Raw genomic sequence first — 20100 nt, forward strand, 5'->3', positions numbered from 1 at the left:
GATCCGACCCTCTCTATCCGACCCTCTCGATCTGACCCTCTCGATCCGACCCTCTCTATCCGACCCTCTGGATCCGACCCTCTCTACCTGACCCTCTGGATCCGACACTCTCTATCTGACCCTCTGGATCCGACACTCTCTATCCGACCCTCTGGATCCGACCCTCTCTATCCGACCCTCTCGATCTGACCCTCTGGATCCGACCCTCTGGATCTGACCCTCTGGATCCGACACTCTCTACCTGACCCTCAGGATCCGACCCTCTGGATCTGACCCTCTGGATCCGACCCTCTGGAGCTGACCCTCTCTATCCGACCCTCTGGATCTGACCCTCTGGATCCGACACTCTCTACCTGACCCTCAGGATCCGACCCTCTGGATCTGACCCTCTGGATCCGACCCTCTGGAGCTGACCCTCTCTATCCGACCCTCTGGATCTGACCCTCTGGATCCGACCCTCTGGATCTGACCCTCTGGATCCGACCCTCTGGATCCGACCCTCTCTATCTGACCCTCTGGATCCGACCCTCTGGATCCGACCCTCTGGATCCGACCCTCTCTGTCTGACCCTCTCTATCTGATCCTCTGGATCTGACCCTCTCTATCCGACCCTCTGGATCCGACCCTCTGGATCTGACCCTCTCTATGCTTCCTGTCATAACTCACTCACATATTTTGTATGTTTCAAACATGTTTTTGAACATTTTCGTAAATTAACTTCATTATTTTTGAGTCATTGTTCCATAACTTGATCCCTTTGAGTGTCACCAAACATTCTCTCCCTCGTTGAAAACAAGTTTTAACGTTTCCCAGGTTTATTCATTTGAGGGCACATGATTTCCTACATACAGCAGGAGGAGAGTCCAGACGACAGGAACCGGGTTCTGCAGCTGGTGGAGGGCTCCATCAAGTGGCCACTCGATGACACACACATCCACACACACACACACCAGGGGAGTCAAACTCCAGCTCACAGAGGGCCATGTTTAAAAAATGGGACACCCCTGACTTACACTTTGAATGAATCTTTTTAAGATCATTAAAAACTCATGTTCTCTTCTGAGGAGCTGCCAAAGGGGCAAACTTTAAACACAGTCATTATCATGGAAGACATCACTTTAATGCTGTGATGCGGTGAAAGGTGCAACCTACGAGGAGAGAAGGATACAGAGGGCTGATATATTTACACTTATTTCATATTTTTTATATCATATATTTATCCTGAGCTGCCCTTCATCACCTAATTAACATCCGAATGCTCAAACTTAAAGGTTGAATACGTAGAATCTTTATAAAAGCTGGATTTAGGGGAAGAGAATGAAAGTTTTGCTTTTCCATGAAAAAACATATTTAGTCTGAATTCATATTTTTTTTCCAAATGTTTTTATTGAATTTTGCAAACGATCAAAGAAGAGAAAGCACAACAGTTAAACAGTGCGTCAACGCATCTGCATCAAAGTGAAGAAACAAAAACAGGAACAAAAACACCAACATAACTCCCACTGTCCCTCACAACAACAACAACAACATCAACAACAACAACAACAACAGAAACTAAATAACTAAAGAACTGATAAATAGAGTGAAGAGTCTGAATGAATATTGTAAATGTATGACTTCCTGTCCCGTTGTGTTTCCATGGTAGCAGCCAATAGCATTGGGCGTTGCTGGTTGCCAGGGTTGCCTGTTGTTGGGTGCAGCTACTGTAGGCTGGCACTGGGTGAAATGGAGTTAGCCAATCCTGCAGCTGCTTCTTTGTCCCAGCAGCTGAGTGAGCGGAGACGGGCGACAACCAGAGTCACTATAGGCCGAGCATTCACTCCATGGACTGAGAGAAAGGAGAGGAACGCCATTCAAACGCACGCCCACATGGCTACGCTGCTCCTTGATGCTAACATCACTTTCATCTGCACTTCTCTTTTCTTTATTGATCCTTTGGGATGAACTTCTGCAAGGAAATTGAGATTCCAGCAGCTGAAAGGGGACGGTGCAATTTCATCAAACACACGATTACACATGGTTAAAAAGCCAGAATCGGCCAGAAGGCGAGTTTTCATCTGTCGTCCCCTGAACATGATGTGAAAAGGCAAAACAATTACAATATAATACAGAAAAAAAGCACACAATGCAAAGCATGTACAATATAATACAAAATACATGTGCAAACACTTACAACATCACAACAGACTCATCTTTCAGTGTTGATGAGACACGTTTTCAGGTTTGTTTGTGAAGGCTGTGGATGTTGTGAGCGGTTCCACCTCCTCAGGTGCTAAATTCAGGGTGACTCACTGAACGTGCTGCTGCAGGAACAGAACAGTCGCCTCTGACAGAACCTCAGTGACACCAGGCTGTTTCTGAGGCTGATGAACTCGATGTATGCAGCACTTTAAAGGTCAGTTTTAAGTCTGCAAACCTGAAAAATGTCCCAATTTACAACCCTAAGTTTGGGGTCCCCTGCTGGAGCTGCTGCCCCCACGACCCGAGCCCGGATACGAGGCTGAAGATGAGATGAGATGGGCTTTTTTTTTTAAATTGCAGATTGATGATAGTGCTAACGTAACTTTAAGTGCTTGTTTGTTCGACGTCCAATGGTTTCTTTGGACTCTGACCCTCCTGGGACCAGCTGCTCAGGCAACAGTTGAAGTGGCTGAAAATCATCAAATGCAAACACATTTTTGCGTCTTTACATGTTTTAAATGATCTTTTATGCGTTTTAAATCTTTTATAGATTTGAAATGATGTTTTATGTGAAGCACTTTTTTACCTCGTTGTTGAATTGTGCCGAACAAACGGTCGAAACAGAACTCTCGTTAGTTACTGACTTTGTTTGTTTAATAGTAGAATCACATTAATGATATTCTCTGACCTACAAGATGGAGGCTGAAGCTAAAGCTTATTGTTCCTTCCCTTAAAACGTAACACAGCGTTACCATAACGACTGCAAATAACCATGAAACGAGACCAATCAAAACAGAACAAATCAAAAACCAGAAGCAGAGAATCACACACAAAATCCAGAAACATGCCTCCTGTCCTGTCACTCATTTTGTATGTTTCAAACGTGTTTTTGAACATTTTCTGAAATTAATTCATTATTTTTGACCCCTTTGATGTCACACGTCTGTTTTTCACCGTTGTCTCATTTCCAAACACGCTCTCCCTCGTTGAACACACGTTTGAAAGTTTCCCGGGTTCATTCATTCGAGGGCACATGATCTCCTAAATGCAGCAGTACAAATGAACGTACCTCTCCTTTTCTTCCTCTCTGCGGTGCAGACAGACGTGCGTCCTCCACAGAGCTGGGTCCTGGTGTTAAAGGGAAGCTCTTCGGTGCTCAGCGGGGACCTGTTGGGTCTCTGTTGGGTCTCTGTTGGGTCTCTGTGGACCCTAAAGAAGTCCCAGAGCGAGGTCTTGAGCTGCCCCGTGTGTGAAGCGTGCTCCTAAAATAACTTTTCTAATGAACTGGCGCTGTAAACAAACCTGAGCTGACACTCTGGGACATTACTGGAGTCAAAATAAACTGATTCAGCTGAAAAAAACCCAGGTTTGTTGTTGTTTTGGTTGTGTCCACACTCCGGTCCTGTCGGTGGCGTCAACGCGCCTCTGAGGGTCTTTACCAACCGCCATTAAACACCAACGAAGAAGACGACGACGACGGCGTATTGGGCGCAGAAGAAGAAGCAGCAGCAGCAGCAGCTCTGAGTGGTTGTGTTGTTGTTGTTGTTTAATGTTCGAGATGAAACACAACTCAAACGTCCCGGCGTTCCTCACCAAGCTGTGGACGCTGGTCGAGGACGCGGACACCAACGAGTTCATCTGCTGGAGCCAGGTAACGCGACGGTTAAGCTACATCCGGTTAGCTTAAGCAGTTAGGGAGCGCTACCGTTAGCTAGCCTGTTGGGTTAGCTTAGCATCTTAGCATACCACGCACATAAACAATAAGGTGTTTAACAGTCAAGTCTTTCGCGACTCTGACACTGAACTCGCAGCTGCGTCCCTGTAATGCTAACATTAGCTGCTGTTAGCTAACGTTAGCATGAGCACGGTAAAGCACGTCCGTCACAGCAGCGTCACTCAGGTGTTGTGTGTTTTGGGGGATCAGACCTTTAAAGGTGTCAGTCACCTGCGTCTGTGGTGAGCCGGAAGTGTCTGTAACACCTGGGGAACTCTGTTTCCTGTGCGTAAAATGATTTATTCATAAACAAAAAAGTGCAAAATCTGCACCTGGACGTGCTCCTCTCCTCCTGAACTGAGCTCTTTGCTTCAGTCTCTGATTGTGTTAAATTTAGTTAACGTTATATGAACGTACCCAAATCACAGGTGTTACATTAACACCCCCCCCCCCCCCCCCCTTCTCACTGGACACTTTAACTTGCACACTACCACCTGCACTGGTCATGCAAACACACTCACTTATATTTCATGTATATGATTCAATGCCATATGTTTAGTTTGCTTGTGTTCATGGTTATATTTATGTAGGCGCCGTCAAATCAAGTCAAAGTCCTTGCGTCACTCAGGTGTTGTGTGTTTTGGGGGATCAGACCTTTAAAGGTGTCAGTCACCTGCGTCTGTGGTGACCCGGAAGTGTCTGTAACACCTGGGGAACTCTGTTTCCTGTGCGTAAAAGGATTTATTCATAAACAAAAAAGTGCAAAATCTGCACCTGGACGTGCTCCTCTCCTCCTGAACTGAGCTCTTTGCTTCAGTCTCTGATTGTGTTAAATGTAATTAACGTTATATGAACGTACCCAAATCACAGGTGTTACATTAACACCCCCCCTTCACTGGACACTTTAACTTGCACACTACCACCTGCACTGGTCATGCAAACACACTCACTTATATTTCATGCATATGATTCAATGCCACATGTTTAGTTTGCTTGTGTTCATGTTGATATTTATGTAGGCGCCTTCAAATCAAGTCAAAGTCCTTGCGTGAATGAAAATTGCCTGGCAATAAACCTGATTCTGATTCAAGAAGCTTTATTTAAAATGTAGGGGAATTATTGTGCAACAGTTTCAACACAAAGATGAAAGGGTCAGAGTAACAATAAGCATCAAAACATCAATCAAATCAAACCATTACTAAATGTGACAATTTTGTTTTTACCCACGAGCCAAAAATCAGACACACACTGATTCAAACTGAGTTTTTGTTTTGTTTATGATTAATAATTATAAAATAATCAAAGGGGGTCGGAGCATAAACGTTTTAACTTCTTCCCTTTTGAACACGAACAATATAAATATTATTTGAGTCACGTATTTATCACTCAGGATTCTGAGGATCGTGTCTTTCTTTTCTTTTCTTTTTATTCCTCATTCGCTTCATTTAGTTTGTATTATTTAGTTTTTAACATGTTCACTAAAAATACTGTGTGTGTGTGTGTGTGTGTGTGTGTCTCTGTGCCTGTGTGTGTGTGTCTGTCTCTGTGCCTGTGTGTATGTGTGTGTGTGTGTGTGTGTGTGTCTGTCTGTCTCTGTGCCTGTGTGTATGTGTGTGTGTGTGTGTGTGTGTCTGTCTGTCTCTGTGCCTGTGTGTGTGTGTGTGTGTGTGTGTGTGTGTGTGTGTGTGTGTGTGTGTGTGTGTGTGTGTGTGTGTGTGTGTGTGTGTGTGTGTGTGTGTGTGTGTGTGTGTGTGTGTGTGTGTGTGTGTGTGTGTGTGTGTGTGTGTGTGTGTGTGTGTGTGTGTGTGTGTGTGTGTGTGTGTGTGTGTGCGTGCGTGTGTCCAGGAGGGCAACAGTTTCCTGGTGTTGGACGAGCAGCACTTTGCGAAGGAGATCCTCCCAAAGTTCTTCAAGCACAACAACATGGCCAGTTTCATCCGGCAGCTCAACATGTGTAAGGCTGCGTTCACACACTGACCGAGGCTGTGTGTGTGTGTGTGCGTGCGTGCGTGCGTGTGTGTAGTGACTCGCTGCTGAGTGCTGGTTTTCGAGTGACTCGTATCTGTTGAGTCTTATAAAAGCCCCAAAGAGCCAAACATTAGATGCATTTGAATTTCTCTGCTGTGCCGTGATAACGAGATCATTTCAGTCGTGTTCTGCGATGACGAGATCATTCATTTGAGATCTGGAGGAAACAAAACGCTGGTGTCGTCGATTAAATCACTGCAGGAGACGTCAGTCAGTGTATTAATGTCAGAGGAGAATATGGGGTCACCTTCTTCAAGATACGAGTCTTTACGAGGCACGACGGGTCATGAGTGAGGAAATCTCAGGTTTTATTCATTATCAAATTAATTATCTTGTTATCTCAGGAAAACAGAGGAAAAGGATCTTGTTATAATGGAAAAATTGATCAAAATGATCTTGTTCTCTTGGGAAAACATGAAATGTAATGTATGACCCTTTAGTTGTGACCCATAACTCAGCAAACCTGTTCTGTCAGAGACTGGGAGGTGATTCTCCGAGTACTGACCCACCTCTCCACCGAGCCACAAAGCAGGGACAGAGTGGGGGTTCCCCAGTCGCATAAGCCCCTACCTTCGCTGATTTAATTCAGCATTTTGTCAGAGTTAGAGGTCACGGTCAGGGTCAGGGTCAGGGGGTAGAGTTAGGGTCTAAAAATGACTATTTGCTGTGGTATTCGGCACCGATAACAGACCGGGGAACACCGGACCCCAGGGTTTTTCTGGTCCAAATTTGCGCTGAGGCGGGCAGGGGAGCCGGCAGCTTGCACAAAATGAGACAAACGACTGTTATAGTTACAGTCTAAGGTTATAATAATAATAATACAACATTTTATTCATGTAGTCCGATAGTTGATGTCTTATTCCCTAACAGTCCAAACCAACCTCACAAACTCAGTTTACAAACACACGAGACAAAGAAGAGCAGCGTGTTCTGAGGCTGCTGTGAGGAAACGTTCGACACAGCCGTTTAACAACTCTCAGAGTAGTTGAAATTCTTGTTCTCTCCATGGATTGACACTGAATAAAGCTTAGTTCAAACAGAGCTGTGTGTTTGCATGGGTACCATGCTTTGGTTCCCACGGTGTAAAAGTGTAAACAGTCATTTAGCTGCAGGACAGAGTGTGTTTGTCTGTGCTTATCACTCTATTCTAAATGAAAGACTGCGTGGACATGCATAACTGTAGGTAACTGTCATGTAAATATTTAATGTACTCTTCGTGTGTGTGTGTGTGTGTGTGTGTGTGTGTGTGTGTGTGTGTGTGTGTGTGTGTGTGTGTGTGTGTGTGTGTGTGTGTGTGTGTGTGTGTGTGTGTGTGTATGCGCGTGTGCAGATGGATTCCGTAAAGTGATGCACATTGAGACGGGCATCGTGAAACAGGAGCGGGACGGCCCAGTGGAGTTCCAGCACCCCTACTTCAAACACGGACAGGACAACCTGCTGGAGAACATCAAGAGGAAGGTGGGCTCACGTCTGCGTTCAGGTGTCGACACAGGAATCATTTCAAAATGGAGCCGCGACTCCTGGCAGCACCGCCAAACAACAAGCAATAACTGGGGGGCTCTAAAAAACAGGCAACATCCAAACATATATACGTTTATTCACACTGATGAACAGTGACGCCTGCACTTCAAACGCATCCGTGTAAACAGCTCAGCAGGTCTTTGAGGAGACACGGACAATTTGGGAAAGACAAGAGGATACTTGTCTGTTTCCAGAGCAGAGCGAGGCACAGATCTACACACACACAGGCGCAGGGGAACACTATCTATCTATCTTATCTATCCATCTATCTATGCATTTATCTATCTATAGCAAAAGTTAACTCAGGACACTTTACAGAGTAGGTAAAGACCCCATATATTTCATCAATTCAATTAGATATTTATTATTGTACTACACTGCTTTGACAAACGATTACATGTAAAGATATGACAATACTACTGTTAAATACAAAATAAATGTATAGCAAACAAGTCAAATAATCACTAATACTAATGAAAGGTTAAAGGGATACCACACTTTTTGGCACTGCATGGAGAAAACTTTTCAGAGTCAACGTAGCAAACTCTTGGAGTTATCACATTTCTAGCTGGGTATGAAAGGACTCAAAAGAGCTGCTCGCATGGACCTCCTGATCCTGGATGTGTCCCTCAGCATCACTGCACAAAATACAACACAGCTTTTGTCCGTCGATAGCTAATGTCACGTCTGGTGCATAAATATCCCTTCCATCACAGTCTTTGTGTCCGTCCTTTTCGTTGCCACCGTTCACAGAACATTGTGATTGTTTCTGTCTCTCAGGTTTCCAACACTCGGCCGGAGGACAACAAGATCCGACAAGAAGACCTGACCAAGATTGTGGCGAGTGTTCACAGTGTTCACAGCAAACAGGAGAACATCGACGCCAGGCTGACAACACTGAAGAGGTGAGAGTAAAGCTCTGTAGCAACACAGCACGATACAACAGCTGCAGCACCGCCACAGGGCTCCGTCTCCCCCCCATCACAGAGCAACCGTCATGGCTGCTTTCAGATCCACGCACTTGTGGTTTTCACGTTGTCTGAGTAGCAAATGTGCCTGCACTCATCTGTGCGCCCGTGGCACAATGTTAGCACGTTGCTATCTCAAGGCTGCAGGAAGCAGTTTGGCCACTGAACAACAACCTGAGCGGTGTACTACAAAGCTGTATCACCATGGTAACTGATGCTTTCAACCAAACCTGGATGAACCTGATGTGTTGTCGTTTAGGGAGAATGAAGCCCTGTGGAGGGAGATCTCAGACCTGAGGCAGATCCACGCCCACCAACAACAGCTCATCAAAAAGGTGAGCGCTGCACCGGACCGTGCACAGTTCACACCGTCACCAACACGCCTCCGGAGAGAAAAGAGGTTTCCGTACAGAGAGGTCGTCAAAACCTTTCACAGTCCATTCACACAGCCTGTCAGACTCTGTATTTCTGTTCACCGTCGTCATCTGAGCTGCACATCCAGTCGTGTCTCCTGCTGAACCTCAGTGCCTGTTTCTTTTTTCAGCTCATACACTTCATCGTCACGTTGGTGCAGAACAACCGCATCCTGAACTTAAAACGCAAAAGGTGAGTCTGCACCCTTCAGCTGGGACTGCAGCCGTACAGGGGAAGTGATGGTCAGTCATTCTGATGAGGGAGTGAGTGCTAATAAGGCGTCCTCGCAGGTCCTTTAATGGACTCTGCAGCCAATCAGAGTCGCCTCATGAATCACAAAGAGCTGCGTCACTTCTGTGTTTCATTTCTGGCAACATGGTGTCCAATCAGGTCCACTGGAGTTTGCATATTTGCGTAGTTACTGATCTTTTATTTAGAACGGGGAACAAGAACTACTTCTACCTCTTTCACACCGAGGACCAGGGCCGGACCAGGGTCATGTGACCTGTGTTCAATCCTTCTTTTGTTAATTCAAACCAAGCCGTTTAATACAGGTTCATCCCTGATCACGACAATTCAGATACAACGCACAACATGTGTCACAACCTGAGAGCAACACCTGCTAATTCACCAGTAACACGCCCTGGTAGTGTGACATTCACACTGAGATAGACCCGCGCTGGAGCCACCTCTCGACCTGGGTCGCAGAGCCGAGTGAGTCCGCCGGGTTTAACACAAACACAAAACCAACCCTGGCGGAGCCCTCGGTGTGAACAGGGGAGTAGTAGGGGTCCTTTAATGGACTCAATCAGAATCAAGTATTCTCCCTGACCATGGTATAAGAAAGGGATAGCGCCCAATGAGGAGTCCAGAAGTGTCCGACGCCACGCCTCAATAATTTACAACGATCAAATGAATGACGTACAAACGGTTTCAGCACTTTCCTAACGTGAACTCTAAATGTTGATGTGTCATCTTTTCACAGGCCAGTTCTTATGAACAGCAACGGGAAGAAGACGAAATACATTCATCAGATCTATGATGACAAGGTGTGTGTGTGTGTGCGTGTGTGCGTGTGTGTGTGTGTGTGTGGAACTGGTCACTTTGTGCATCTACGACGTGTTTTGAATGTTTTTAACTGCGTGACGTGTTTGACTGTGTCCCGTTCAGTCGTCTGTCAGCAGCGTGAAGGGCTCTGAGATGTCCGACGACGTAATCATCTGTGACGTGACGGAGAGCGATGCGGAGGCGGCGGCTGAGATCACAGAGGGGTCGCCCGTCGCCTACGAGCAGGGGTAAGAGACGTTCACACTGTTCTACCCCCCTTTCACACCGCAACAGATTCCTGAACCGTTAAAACAGACTGAAGATACAAATGTGACAACAACGTGTAGGTTATTTAGCAAGGCTTTGTGAATGTGCCGTTACTTTCCACTAACTTAGGCGCTCAATATGTTCTCTGTGTGCATTTAACACCAAACACGCATTCTGGGCCGTCACTAAACTTAAAGGTTGAATATGTAGAAGAACTAACACCCACGGGGCGTTTTGAGGAGTATAGACAAGAACTAGCCAATCCCGTTGTGTTTCCATGGCAGCAGCCAATAGCGTTGGGCGTTGCTGGTTGCCAGGGTTGTCTGTTGTTGGGTGCAGCTACTGTAGGCTGGCACTGGGTGAAATGGAGTTAGCCAATCCTGCAGCTGCTTCTTTGTCCCAGCAGCTGAGTGAGCGGAGACGGGCAACAACCAGAGTCACTATAGGCCGAGCATTCACTCCATGGACTGAGAGAAAGGAGAGGAACGCCATTCAAACGCATGCCCACATGGCTACGCTGCTCCTGGATGCTAACATCGCTTTCATCTGCACTTAGCTGCAACGGCTAACGCTAACGGCTAACGCTAACTGTCAGTCAAACTCCTCTAATCCTTGTTTTGATGCTGTGATTTTCTGGAGGGGACGGGTTCAAACAGGCTCAAACAGACTCCGGTCTCCTGGAGCTACTGGGCCGGGTCTGACCAACCTGGCAACCCCACTGCTGGACTTCTTTTTTGTTGTTGAGACGACGACCTGGAGACACTAGATGGAGCTGTTCTGCTCATTCTACACATTCAACCTTTAAAGAAGCATCTGTTGTAAAGCTCAGTTCAGACCAAAGACTTGAGACGAGTTGAAACTTGCAACTACTTGAAATGTTCAGATCCGCAGCGTTCTGAGACCTGCAAGTTCACACCAGTGAGACGAGGCGAGACCGTGTATCATCTCCATAGCAACGCCTCTCTGTCCATCCAATCTAAACTCCGACTTTACAGGCTTTGTTTCGTAGCTGAATGTAATTTTGTAGCATTAGAAAATATAAATGAGGAGAGAAACTCGCTCCGGCTGCATTTCTAGTTGTGATGAAACGGCGAAAATAACGTGTTATTTCCCTGATTCACTGTTTAGTTCTGGATTATGGCGCTCGCTCGCTCGACCCTCTCTCTCTCTCCGTCTCATTTTCTCACACACACACACAAGTTGCGCCTCCGTCCAAAGCGGCCCTGTTGAAACAGGCGACGTGTCTTCTGTTCTAAAACCAGCTGCTGGAGGTTTGAGGAGCTGAGTCTGAGGCGACACCGTCAGCAGGTTTGAGTCCAGACGAGTCGGCTGCGTTCACGCCGCTGCAGCTTTCACCCGCGACGATCTAAGACAAATCCTTGGTCTGAACTTAAGTTAAGATTCAGGAGTAATGAGAGGGAAACTCCTCCGCCACAACAGAACATGTCGACACTAACGGAGCTGTCAGGATATGAAATAGCCAGCAGGATCTTGTTTCATGAAAACCTCGTCCCTCAGGGATGTGGAGATCGTGGAGGTGGAGCTGGACAGCTGCGCGGTGCTGCCGACCGAGGCTGAGGGGAGCACCGGCCGCACAGATGACGTCAGACAGACAGAGGCCGGTGTGTCGGCAGCAGACGACTGCCAGAGGAGCACTGCTTCAGACGGCAGCGGAGCGACCAGCAGCGCCCTGCAGCTCAACAAACCCTCAGGCCTGAGTCTGGAGGACCCCGTCAAGATGATGGACTCCATCATGAACGAGAGCGGAGCCATATCACAGAACATCAACCTGCTGGGCAAGTAAGTGCCAAACCTAATCACAGTGATACTGATTAGGTTTAAAATATGTTTGTGACTTAATAATGTTTTACGGTGGAATGGTCGACACAATGCACCGCTTAATGCCTGAAGACATTCAGATCAATAGGCCCCCCCCCCCCATGTTTACGGGGACTATGTTCACATGCACACCAGGGGCCTCTGAGTCCGCCTACAGAAAAGGCGCTGGACCTGCAAGCATTTCCATTTAGGTAAAACGTGGCCCCTGGGAAAGTGTCAAGGCACGCCCTCTCAAATGTCCTCCATTCACCAGACTCCAAACCCCCCACCACAGCGAACCAGGAATCGCCTAAACCTGCAGTTCTGAGTGTCCACAGTCGCCGCTGCAGCCCTCACTTTAACAAGCCAGTGCACAAATGAGCAGAGATAGGCTGAATGACTGATTAATAGATTTCCGAAAGGTAAAAAAAATTAGCACTACACCTCTGGATAAAAGTGTCTACTCTCTACTTTGCCGGCTTTTAAAAACGCTGTGGTCGAGTACTACCTACCTGCCCCTCAGCTTTGTGTCATATCCAATCAGTAACCAGGCTTAAACGACCTTCAGAGGCAGCTCTTTCTCTAATTCGGGGCGTTTCAGCGAGGGAGACCCCTTTTTCTGGGTATTGAACTGTTAAGCAAACGCACCTGCACTAGTCACATATGACTGTACACAAGATCTTCATGCATGCATTCATTTACGCTCCCAGCTAGGCCTGACGTCGTCTGGTTGATACGGTCTTGGCCGACCAAATTCTCATTGGTTGGACAATTTCTAGTATCACTGCATGATCCCAGCTGAAAATAACAGACGAACCTCTGAAAACGTGCGTTAAGGAGGCGCAATGTTTCTACCCCCTGAGATCGGCAGCGTCTGCGTTTAAAGGATATTTCAGGGTCAACATCTGTGCATCTTTTTCTTAGACGGATGAATTACTCTTGTTGAGAAGCTTGTATTGCACTACAGTAATATGTGTGTGTGTGTGTGTGTGTGTGTGCGTGTCGTCAGGATGGAGCTGATGGACTATCTGGACAGTATTGACTGCAGTCTGGAGGACTTCCAGGCCATGCTCTATGGAAAACAGTTTGGCCTGGATCTGGATGTCGAGGTAAAAACAACATTCACACGACAAACGTAAGGCGGCTAAGTTCAGCCCTGCGGAGAAGCTGACACACACTGTCGACAGTACGACAGGGTCCATGTTTCCACTGTGGGAGAAAGTGTTTCAGCAGCGTGAAGCACAAAGGCTGTTCTGTTCTCGGGGCTTAAAGCTGTTCCCCGTTTCCTCTGTTTGTCCTCAGGAGAGCTTGTCCTCCAAAGAGAACAGCACGCAGCTGAACAGAGGCCGGACAGAGGACGGCAACACAGGTGAGTGGAGGTTGCTCTCAGGGCGACCCGTGCCCTGTGCTTTAGGTCCCGTCCACACAGACGCGTCCCTGTAACCACACAACTTCAGTCTGGTTCAGTCTGCTTTAGTCTTCCATCCACAAGCAGCCAAGTAGAGTTCAAAAGCTCGTTTGGTCGTTCTCTATACAGTTCACTATTTAAGGGACAGTGAGTGAGGGAACGATTTTGAACGCAGCTGGTGAAAGTATTAATTTCTTCCTCTCCATCTCCTGGTGTCCTGTGTTCAGATAAGCAGCTGATCCAGTACACCTCCTGCCCCCTGCTGGCCTTCCTCGACGGCTGCATTTCTCACTCCGAGCTGGATCCAGGCACCAGCAGCAGCAGCAGCAGCAGCAGCAGCAGCTCCTTCCACCTCCAGCCGTCCTCCAGCTGCGGCGCTCCCGTGGAGGCGGAGCCGCCCTCGGAGCTGCTCGACACCAGCCTGGAGTCGAAGCAGCCGGGCCGCAGCTCCCTGATCCGCCTGGAGCCTCTGACGGAGGCGGAGGCCAGCGCCGAGACGCTCTTCTACCTGTGCGAACTGAGCCCCACGGGACCCGACGCCGACACCACCCTGCTGGACAGAGTGTGAGCCGGCGTCCACCCCAGACTGCATCGCTCCATCCATCCTTCAGACAGGACTGAGCTCGTGTTGCGTCTCCCTCCGGCCCGAGGTGCGTGTTCGTGGAAGCAGTGACTGAAGTGAAGGAGCTCCAGGCTGCTGACGTTCGTACCATGTTCACGTTTTCACATTAAAAGCTTCTGCATCGAAGAGAACTTTGAGTTACAGCAACATGAGAAGAACAGTTTAATAACCCTTTAGATGCACCACACACACACACACACACACACACACACACACACACACACACACACACACACACACACACACACACACACACACACACACACACACACACACACACACACACACACACACACACACACACACACACACACACACACACACACACACACACACACACACACACACTGTACAGTATCTGTGTGTCATCAGTAACCTTTAGATGATCACATCTTTGGATCAAAACCCGAAGATCGAACTTTACTTTCGTCTGTATCAACATGAAACCGACCGACTGTTGGCGTTGGGGCATCTGGACCTAGTCACCCAAAGCATGCTGGGAAGTGTAGTTCCGTAGCATCAATTAAAATACAAATAAAAACAACACAATGACAAAACCATGACATTTTTTTTTTATCATTACTTCGACTCTAAATACACGAGGGCTGCCCCCAAACGGTCGACCAAGCACCGACCCCAGCGACCAAAGTGTCATTAGTCCATTGGTCGCAGTGAAAATCTAAATCTATAAAATAAAATGCATATAAATGCGTCGATGAGTCGACTTATCGCTCTTAATGACCGAGAAAATCCTTGGTCGGGGGGGTAGCCCTTGATCCAGCTCCTGCTGTGTTTAGAAGGACTCTGAGATTAATCTGAGATTAAACCCAGGACTCTGAGATTAATCTGAGATTAAACCCAGGACTCTGAGATTGATCTGAGATTAAACCCAGGACTCTGAGATTGATCTGAGATTAAACCCAGGACTCTGAGATTAATCTGAGATTAAACCTAGGACTCTGAGATTAATCTGAGATTAAACCCAGGACTCTGAGATTAAACCCAGGACACTGAGATTAAACCCAGGACTCTGAGATTAAACCCAGGACTCTGAGATTAAACCCAGGACTCTGAGATTATTCTGAGATTAAACCCAGGACTCTGAGATTAATCTGAGATTAAACCCAGGACACTGAGATTAATCTGAGATTAAACCCAGGACACTGAGATTATTCTGAGATTAAACCCAGGACTCTGAGATTAAACCCAGGACTTTATTTCCACGACTCTAAGGTTTTCTTCACTGCAGCGCCACGGTTCAGCTCCTCCCTTAGCTTCACCTCTGGTCAGCGTCACTAAAGCGCTGCGTCGCTAAAGCGCTGCGTCGCTAAAGCGCTGCGTCGCTAAAGCGCTGCGTCACTGAAGCGCTGCGTCACTGAAGCGCTGCGTCACTGAAGCGCTGCGTCACTAAAGCGCTGCGTCACTAAAGCGCTGCGTCACAAACGAACAAACTGAAAATCTATTTATTCTTTCTGTTGTTGCTACATTTACACACTTCAGATTATCAGACAACAACAGAGGTCGTCTGCGTGCACACGCAAAACTCTCTCTACTGCAACCTCCACAACAGCTGCACAGATACCTTTCAAAATAAAAGCCCTAGACACACACTACGTGGTTAACTGTTTACCAGAGGGACTCAAATCCATCCAGATCATTCCATTAAGATGAAGCTCAGTAAAGTGTGTGACAGCAGCTCCGTGTCGGCTCCTCCTGCTCAGGATCCACAGGAGGAGGTGTCCTCGGGTTTGAGTCTGTGGAGCCGACCTGCGTCACTGCACCGAGCAGCAGAAACACGCAGAGCTCCTCCTCCTCCATCGTCTTCATTAGTTCTCAGACTGTAAACTTCTGCTGCTGTACGTTCACTGATATCTGCACACATGTCTAATAAAGACTGTTTCTCCTCTGCTCTGATCTCCCGTCACTGTGAACACGTCTCCTGTCACACGCTCACGTCATTCATCGGTCACAACCCCGGAGAAGAAGGCGGCTGCGTTCTTTCTTTTGATCGGCACACGGACTGAAAAACGTCTATTTTCAGGTTCAGGTTCTGAACCCGGTTATTCTGGGTCGACCGGGTCAAACGGAGCCCGTTCCCTGTCAGTGGGAAAACCCCATCAGTGGTGTGAGGGGTGACAGACACACAACGTTCATCGTGCAGTCGATGACGACAGTCGTAACCTTTCAACAGGAGCAGGGCTGCCCGTCCCTGCTCCTGGAGCCTGGAGCCACCGTCCTGCATGTTTCAGGTTTCATGTTTTCGGGTTTCAAACCTGTGACACGCTTCAGCTGCTTGATAACGAGCACATCATCAGACTCAGGTGTGTTTCAGCAGAGAGAAACTAAAACATGCAGGACAGTGGCTCCAGGAGCAGAGAGAAACCTGAAACATGCAGTACAGTGGCTCCAGGAGCAGAGAGAAACCTAAATCCTGCAGGACAGTGGCTCCAGGAGCAGAGAGAAACCTAAAACATGCAGGACAGTGGCTCCAGGAGCAGAGAGAAACCTAAAACATGCAGGACAGTGGCTCCAGGAGCAGAGAGAAACCTAAAACATGCAGGACAGTGGCTCCAGGAGCAGAGAGAAACCTAAAACATGCAGGACAGTGGCTCCAGGAGCAGAGAGAAACCTAAAACATGCAGGACAGTGGCTCCAGGAGCAGAGAGAAACCTAAAAACATGCAGGACAGTGGCTCCAGGAGCAGAGAGAAACCTAAAAACATGTAGGACAGTGGCTCCAGGAGCAGAGAGAAACCTAAAACATGCAGGACAGTGGCTCCAGAAGCAGAGAGAAACCTAAAACATGCAGGACAGTGGCTCCAGGAGGGAGCAGAGAGAAACCTGACACATGCAGGACAGTGGCTCCAGGAGCAGAGAGAAACCTGAAACATGCAGGACAGTGGCTCCAGGAGCAGAGAGAAACCTAAAACATGCAGGACAGTGGCTCCAGGAGCAGAGAGAAACCTAAATCATGCAGGACAGTGGCTCCAGGAGCAGAGAGAAACCTAAAACATGCAGGACAGTGGCTCCAGGAGCAGAGAGAAACCTAAAACATGCAGGACAGTGGCTCCAGGAGCAGAGAGAAACCTAAAACATGCAGGACAGTGGCTCCAGGAGCAGAGAGAAACCTAAAACATGCAGGACAGTGGCTCCAGGAGCAGAGAGAAACCCAAAACATGCAGGACAGTGGCTCCAGGAGCAGAGAGAAACCCAAAACATGCAGGACAGTGGCTCCAGGAGCAGAGAGAAACCTAAAACATGCAGGACAGTGGCTCCAGGAGCAGAGAGAAACCTAAAACATGCAGGACAGTGGCTCCAGGAGCAGAGAGAAACCTAAAACATGCAGGACAGTGGCTCCAGGAGCAGAGAGAAACCTAAAACATGCAGGACAGTGGCTCCAGGAACAGAGAGAAACCTAAAACATGCAGGACAGTGGCTCCAGGAGCAGAGAGAAACCCAAAACATGCAGGACAGTGGCTCCAGGAGCAGAGAGAAACCTAAAACATGCAGGACAGTGGCTCCAGGAGCAGAGAGAAACCTAAAACATGCAGGACAGTGGCTCCAGGAGCAGAGAGAAACCTAAAACATGCAGGACAGTGGCTCCAGGAGCAGAGAGAAACCTAAAACATGCAGGACAGTGGCTCCAGGAGCAGAGAGAAACCTAAAACATGCAGGACAGTGGCTCCAGGAACAGAGAGAAACCTAAAACATGCAGGACAGTGGCTCCAGGAGCAGAGAGAAACCTAAAACATGCAGGACAGTGGCTCCAGGAGCAGAGAGAAACCTAAAACATGCAGGACAGTGGCTCCAGGAGCAGAGAGAAACCTAAAAACATGCAGGACAGTTGCTCCAGGAGCAGAGAGAAACCTAAAAACATGCAGGACAGTGGCTCCAGGAGCAGAGAGAAACCTAAAACATGCAGGACAGTGGCTCCAGGAGCAGAGAGAAACCTAAAAACATGCAGGACAGTGGCTCCAGGAGCAGAGAGAAACCTAAAACATGCAGGACAGTGGCTCCAGGAGCAGAGAGAAACCTAAAACATGCAGGACAGTGGCTCCAGGAGCAGAGAGAAACCTAAAACATGCAGGACAGTGGCTCCAGGAGCAGAGAGAAACCTAAAACATGCAGGACAGTGGCTCCAGGAGCAGAGAGAAACCTAAATCCTGCAGGACAGTGGCTCCAGGAGCAGAGAGAAACCTAAAACATGCAGGACAGTGGCTCCAGGGGCAGAGAGAAACCTAAAACATTCAGGACAGTGGCTCCAGGAGCAGAGAGAAACCTAAAACATGCAGGACAGTGACTCCAGGAGCAGAGAGAAACCTAAAACATGCAGGACAGTGGCTCCAGGCGCAGAGAGAAACCTAAAACATGCAGGACAGTGGCTCCAGGAACAGAGAGAAACCTAAAACATGCAGGACAGTGGCTCCAGGAGCAGAGAGAAACCTAAAACATGCAGGACGGTGGCTCCAGGAGCAGGGTTCAAGCCCTGGTCTAGAGTTTGAATCGCTTGTAACAACAAAGCCCCTAACAACATGAACCATTGTGTTCTTAGGAGCCGCTCCCTGATCGTGTTCCGGCGCCCGGTTCCTTAAAACGCCTCCAAACTCTGCTCAGTTTGGAACCAACCGTGAGAAAAGTGTGTGAGCAGCTGTAAACGAGTCACTGTGGTGGTGTGTGTGTGTGCACGTGCACGTCGTGGTAAAGGCAAAGACCCGTTTCTCGCTCTGTGATCTGGAAGTTTCTGCACCCACATGTTCTGGTAGAGCCCGAACTCTCTGGACCTCACACACACACGTGCAGGTCCCGTCCAGCCAGCGTCAGTGACAGTAAAGCAAACACACCGGAGAACGTGCGGCGTTCAGGTGGCGCCCGAACACTGGACCTCACACACACACGTGCAGGTGCCGTCCAGCCAGCGTCAGTGACAGTAAAGCAAACGCTCCGGGGAACGTGCGTCGCTCAGGTGGAGCCAGACGTGGCCGAGGTCGAACTGACGCATGCTGACACCAAAGCCCTGAAACAAGCCTTTTATTTTGTCGTAAACTTCCATTTCTCACTTCCTGTACCAACAGTTTATCCGCTCAGAGGGAAACAGTTCAGCCGTGTTTATGTTATGTGACAAATGTTCATTTTACATTTCTGTTGATCGCTGTATTTTCAAAATAAGAGTCCAACCCAACGATAACATGCTTCATTACTCTCCCGTATGTTTTAAATCAAGTTACATCGACGTACTTTCTTTTGTTCTTTCAAGAATCGGAGAATGTCGACATTTGACTTTCACTTTGATTATTTTCCATGCTTTGAAAAGTAATCACCTGTTTTCCAGGATGCACGGGAACCCCGTCGTTTGTGACGTGAAGTGGTCGAAAGAGCCGTTTAATAAAACGACACCGCGTCGTAACGGCTCATTGTGTTCACAGCCCCAAGCGTCGCCGCTGCAGAGCTCCACACACACAGAAACACAGAAACACACACACACAGAAACACACACACACAGAAACACACACACACAGAAACACACACACGCTGGTTTCTTTTCCTTCTCTTTTATTAAACGACTTACAGTCAGTTACACTTTTACAGGTCAGGAGTAAAATCATATCAGGACAAATTCACACAGTGCGTCTGTAACTACATGCTCATCACTACCAAATAACTTATCCAGGAGTTCTCAAACAATTTTACATTTAAAGTCAAAAATCAACGCAAAAGCGACAAAAACAGGAATGCCTTTGTTGTGTCTGTGCTGAGGAGTGTGCAAGCTGCAGGGGACACACACACACACACACACACAGCTACATGACTGGAGCACCACGCGCTCCTCATGCCAGGTTAGTGGAGTCTGATGAGTCGCTGCGGTCTCAGCTGGAGTCAAACACAATCGAAGCACATGTGACGGCATTTGCGTTTGAACACTGCAGTGGTCGGGACCGTTGGTCGGGACCGTTGCCGCTCGCTCGTCACAGACACCATCATGGATACAGCCACTGTTAATGTCACATCGGGTTTAAAAAGGGAAAGCATGCGGCTCTGTCTTCATACAAAGAAAACTAAAATCATCCACGGGGGATACACAGCGTCTATTTACAGCGGCGACAGCACGGGGTAAC

The 20100-nt window shown here is 47.9% G+C and overlaps 1 protein-coding gene across 2 annotated transcripts; it reads left to right on the plus strand.

The window, feature by feature from the left end:
* The first annotated feature begins 3663 nt into the window (after positions 1–3663).
* On the plus strand, positions 3664–15519 carry hsf2 (heat shock transcription factor 2). Of its 2 annotated transcripts, XR_014593654.1 has the most exons (13): positions 3664–3832; positions 5741–5849; positions 7254–7381; positions 8225–8349; positions 8672–8747; positions 8957–9018; positions 9812–9875; positions 9997–10121; positions 11659–11940; positions 12968–13067; positions 13261–13327; positions 13594–14777; positions 14809–15519. XR_014593654.1 is itself a non-coding variant. In XM_083934668.1 (12 exons), exons 1-12 carry the CDS (start codon positions 3731–3733, stop codon positions 13932–13934), a joined length of 1581 nt encoding a protein of 526 aa, XP_083790794.1. In that variant the 5' UTR covers positions 3664–3730; the 3' UTR covers positions 13935–15519. The 2 variants fall into 2 exon arrangements, 1 of the variants encoding a protein (XP_083790794.1); XM_083934668.1 differs by having other exon boundaries at positions 13594–15519.
* The last annotated feature ends 4581 nt before the right edge of the window (positions 15520–20100 follow it).

The sequence above is a fragment of the Echiichthys vipera genome (genome assembly GCF_963691815.1).
Source record: "Echiichthys vipera genome assembly, chromosome: 19".
Lineage (NCBI taxonomy): Eukaryota > Metazoa > Chordata > Actinopteri > Perciformes > Trachinidae > Echiichthys > Echiichthys vipera.

Excerpts from the sequence above, each read along its gene's own strand:
- hsf2 (XM_083934668.1), top strand. The coding sequence starts at position 3,731 with ATGTTCGAGATGAAACACAACTCAAACGTCCCGGCGTTCCTCACCAAG. Across the intron at positions 8,350-8,671 it reads AGGCTGACAACACTGAAGAG|GGAGAATGAAGCCCTGTGGA; the intron begins GTGAGAGTAAAG and ends GTTGTCGTTTAG. Across the intron at positions 9,876-9,996 it reads ATCAGATCTATGATGACAAG|TCGTCTGTCAGCAGCGTGAA; the intron begins GTGTGTGTGTGT and ends TGTCCCGTTCAG.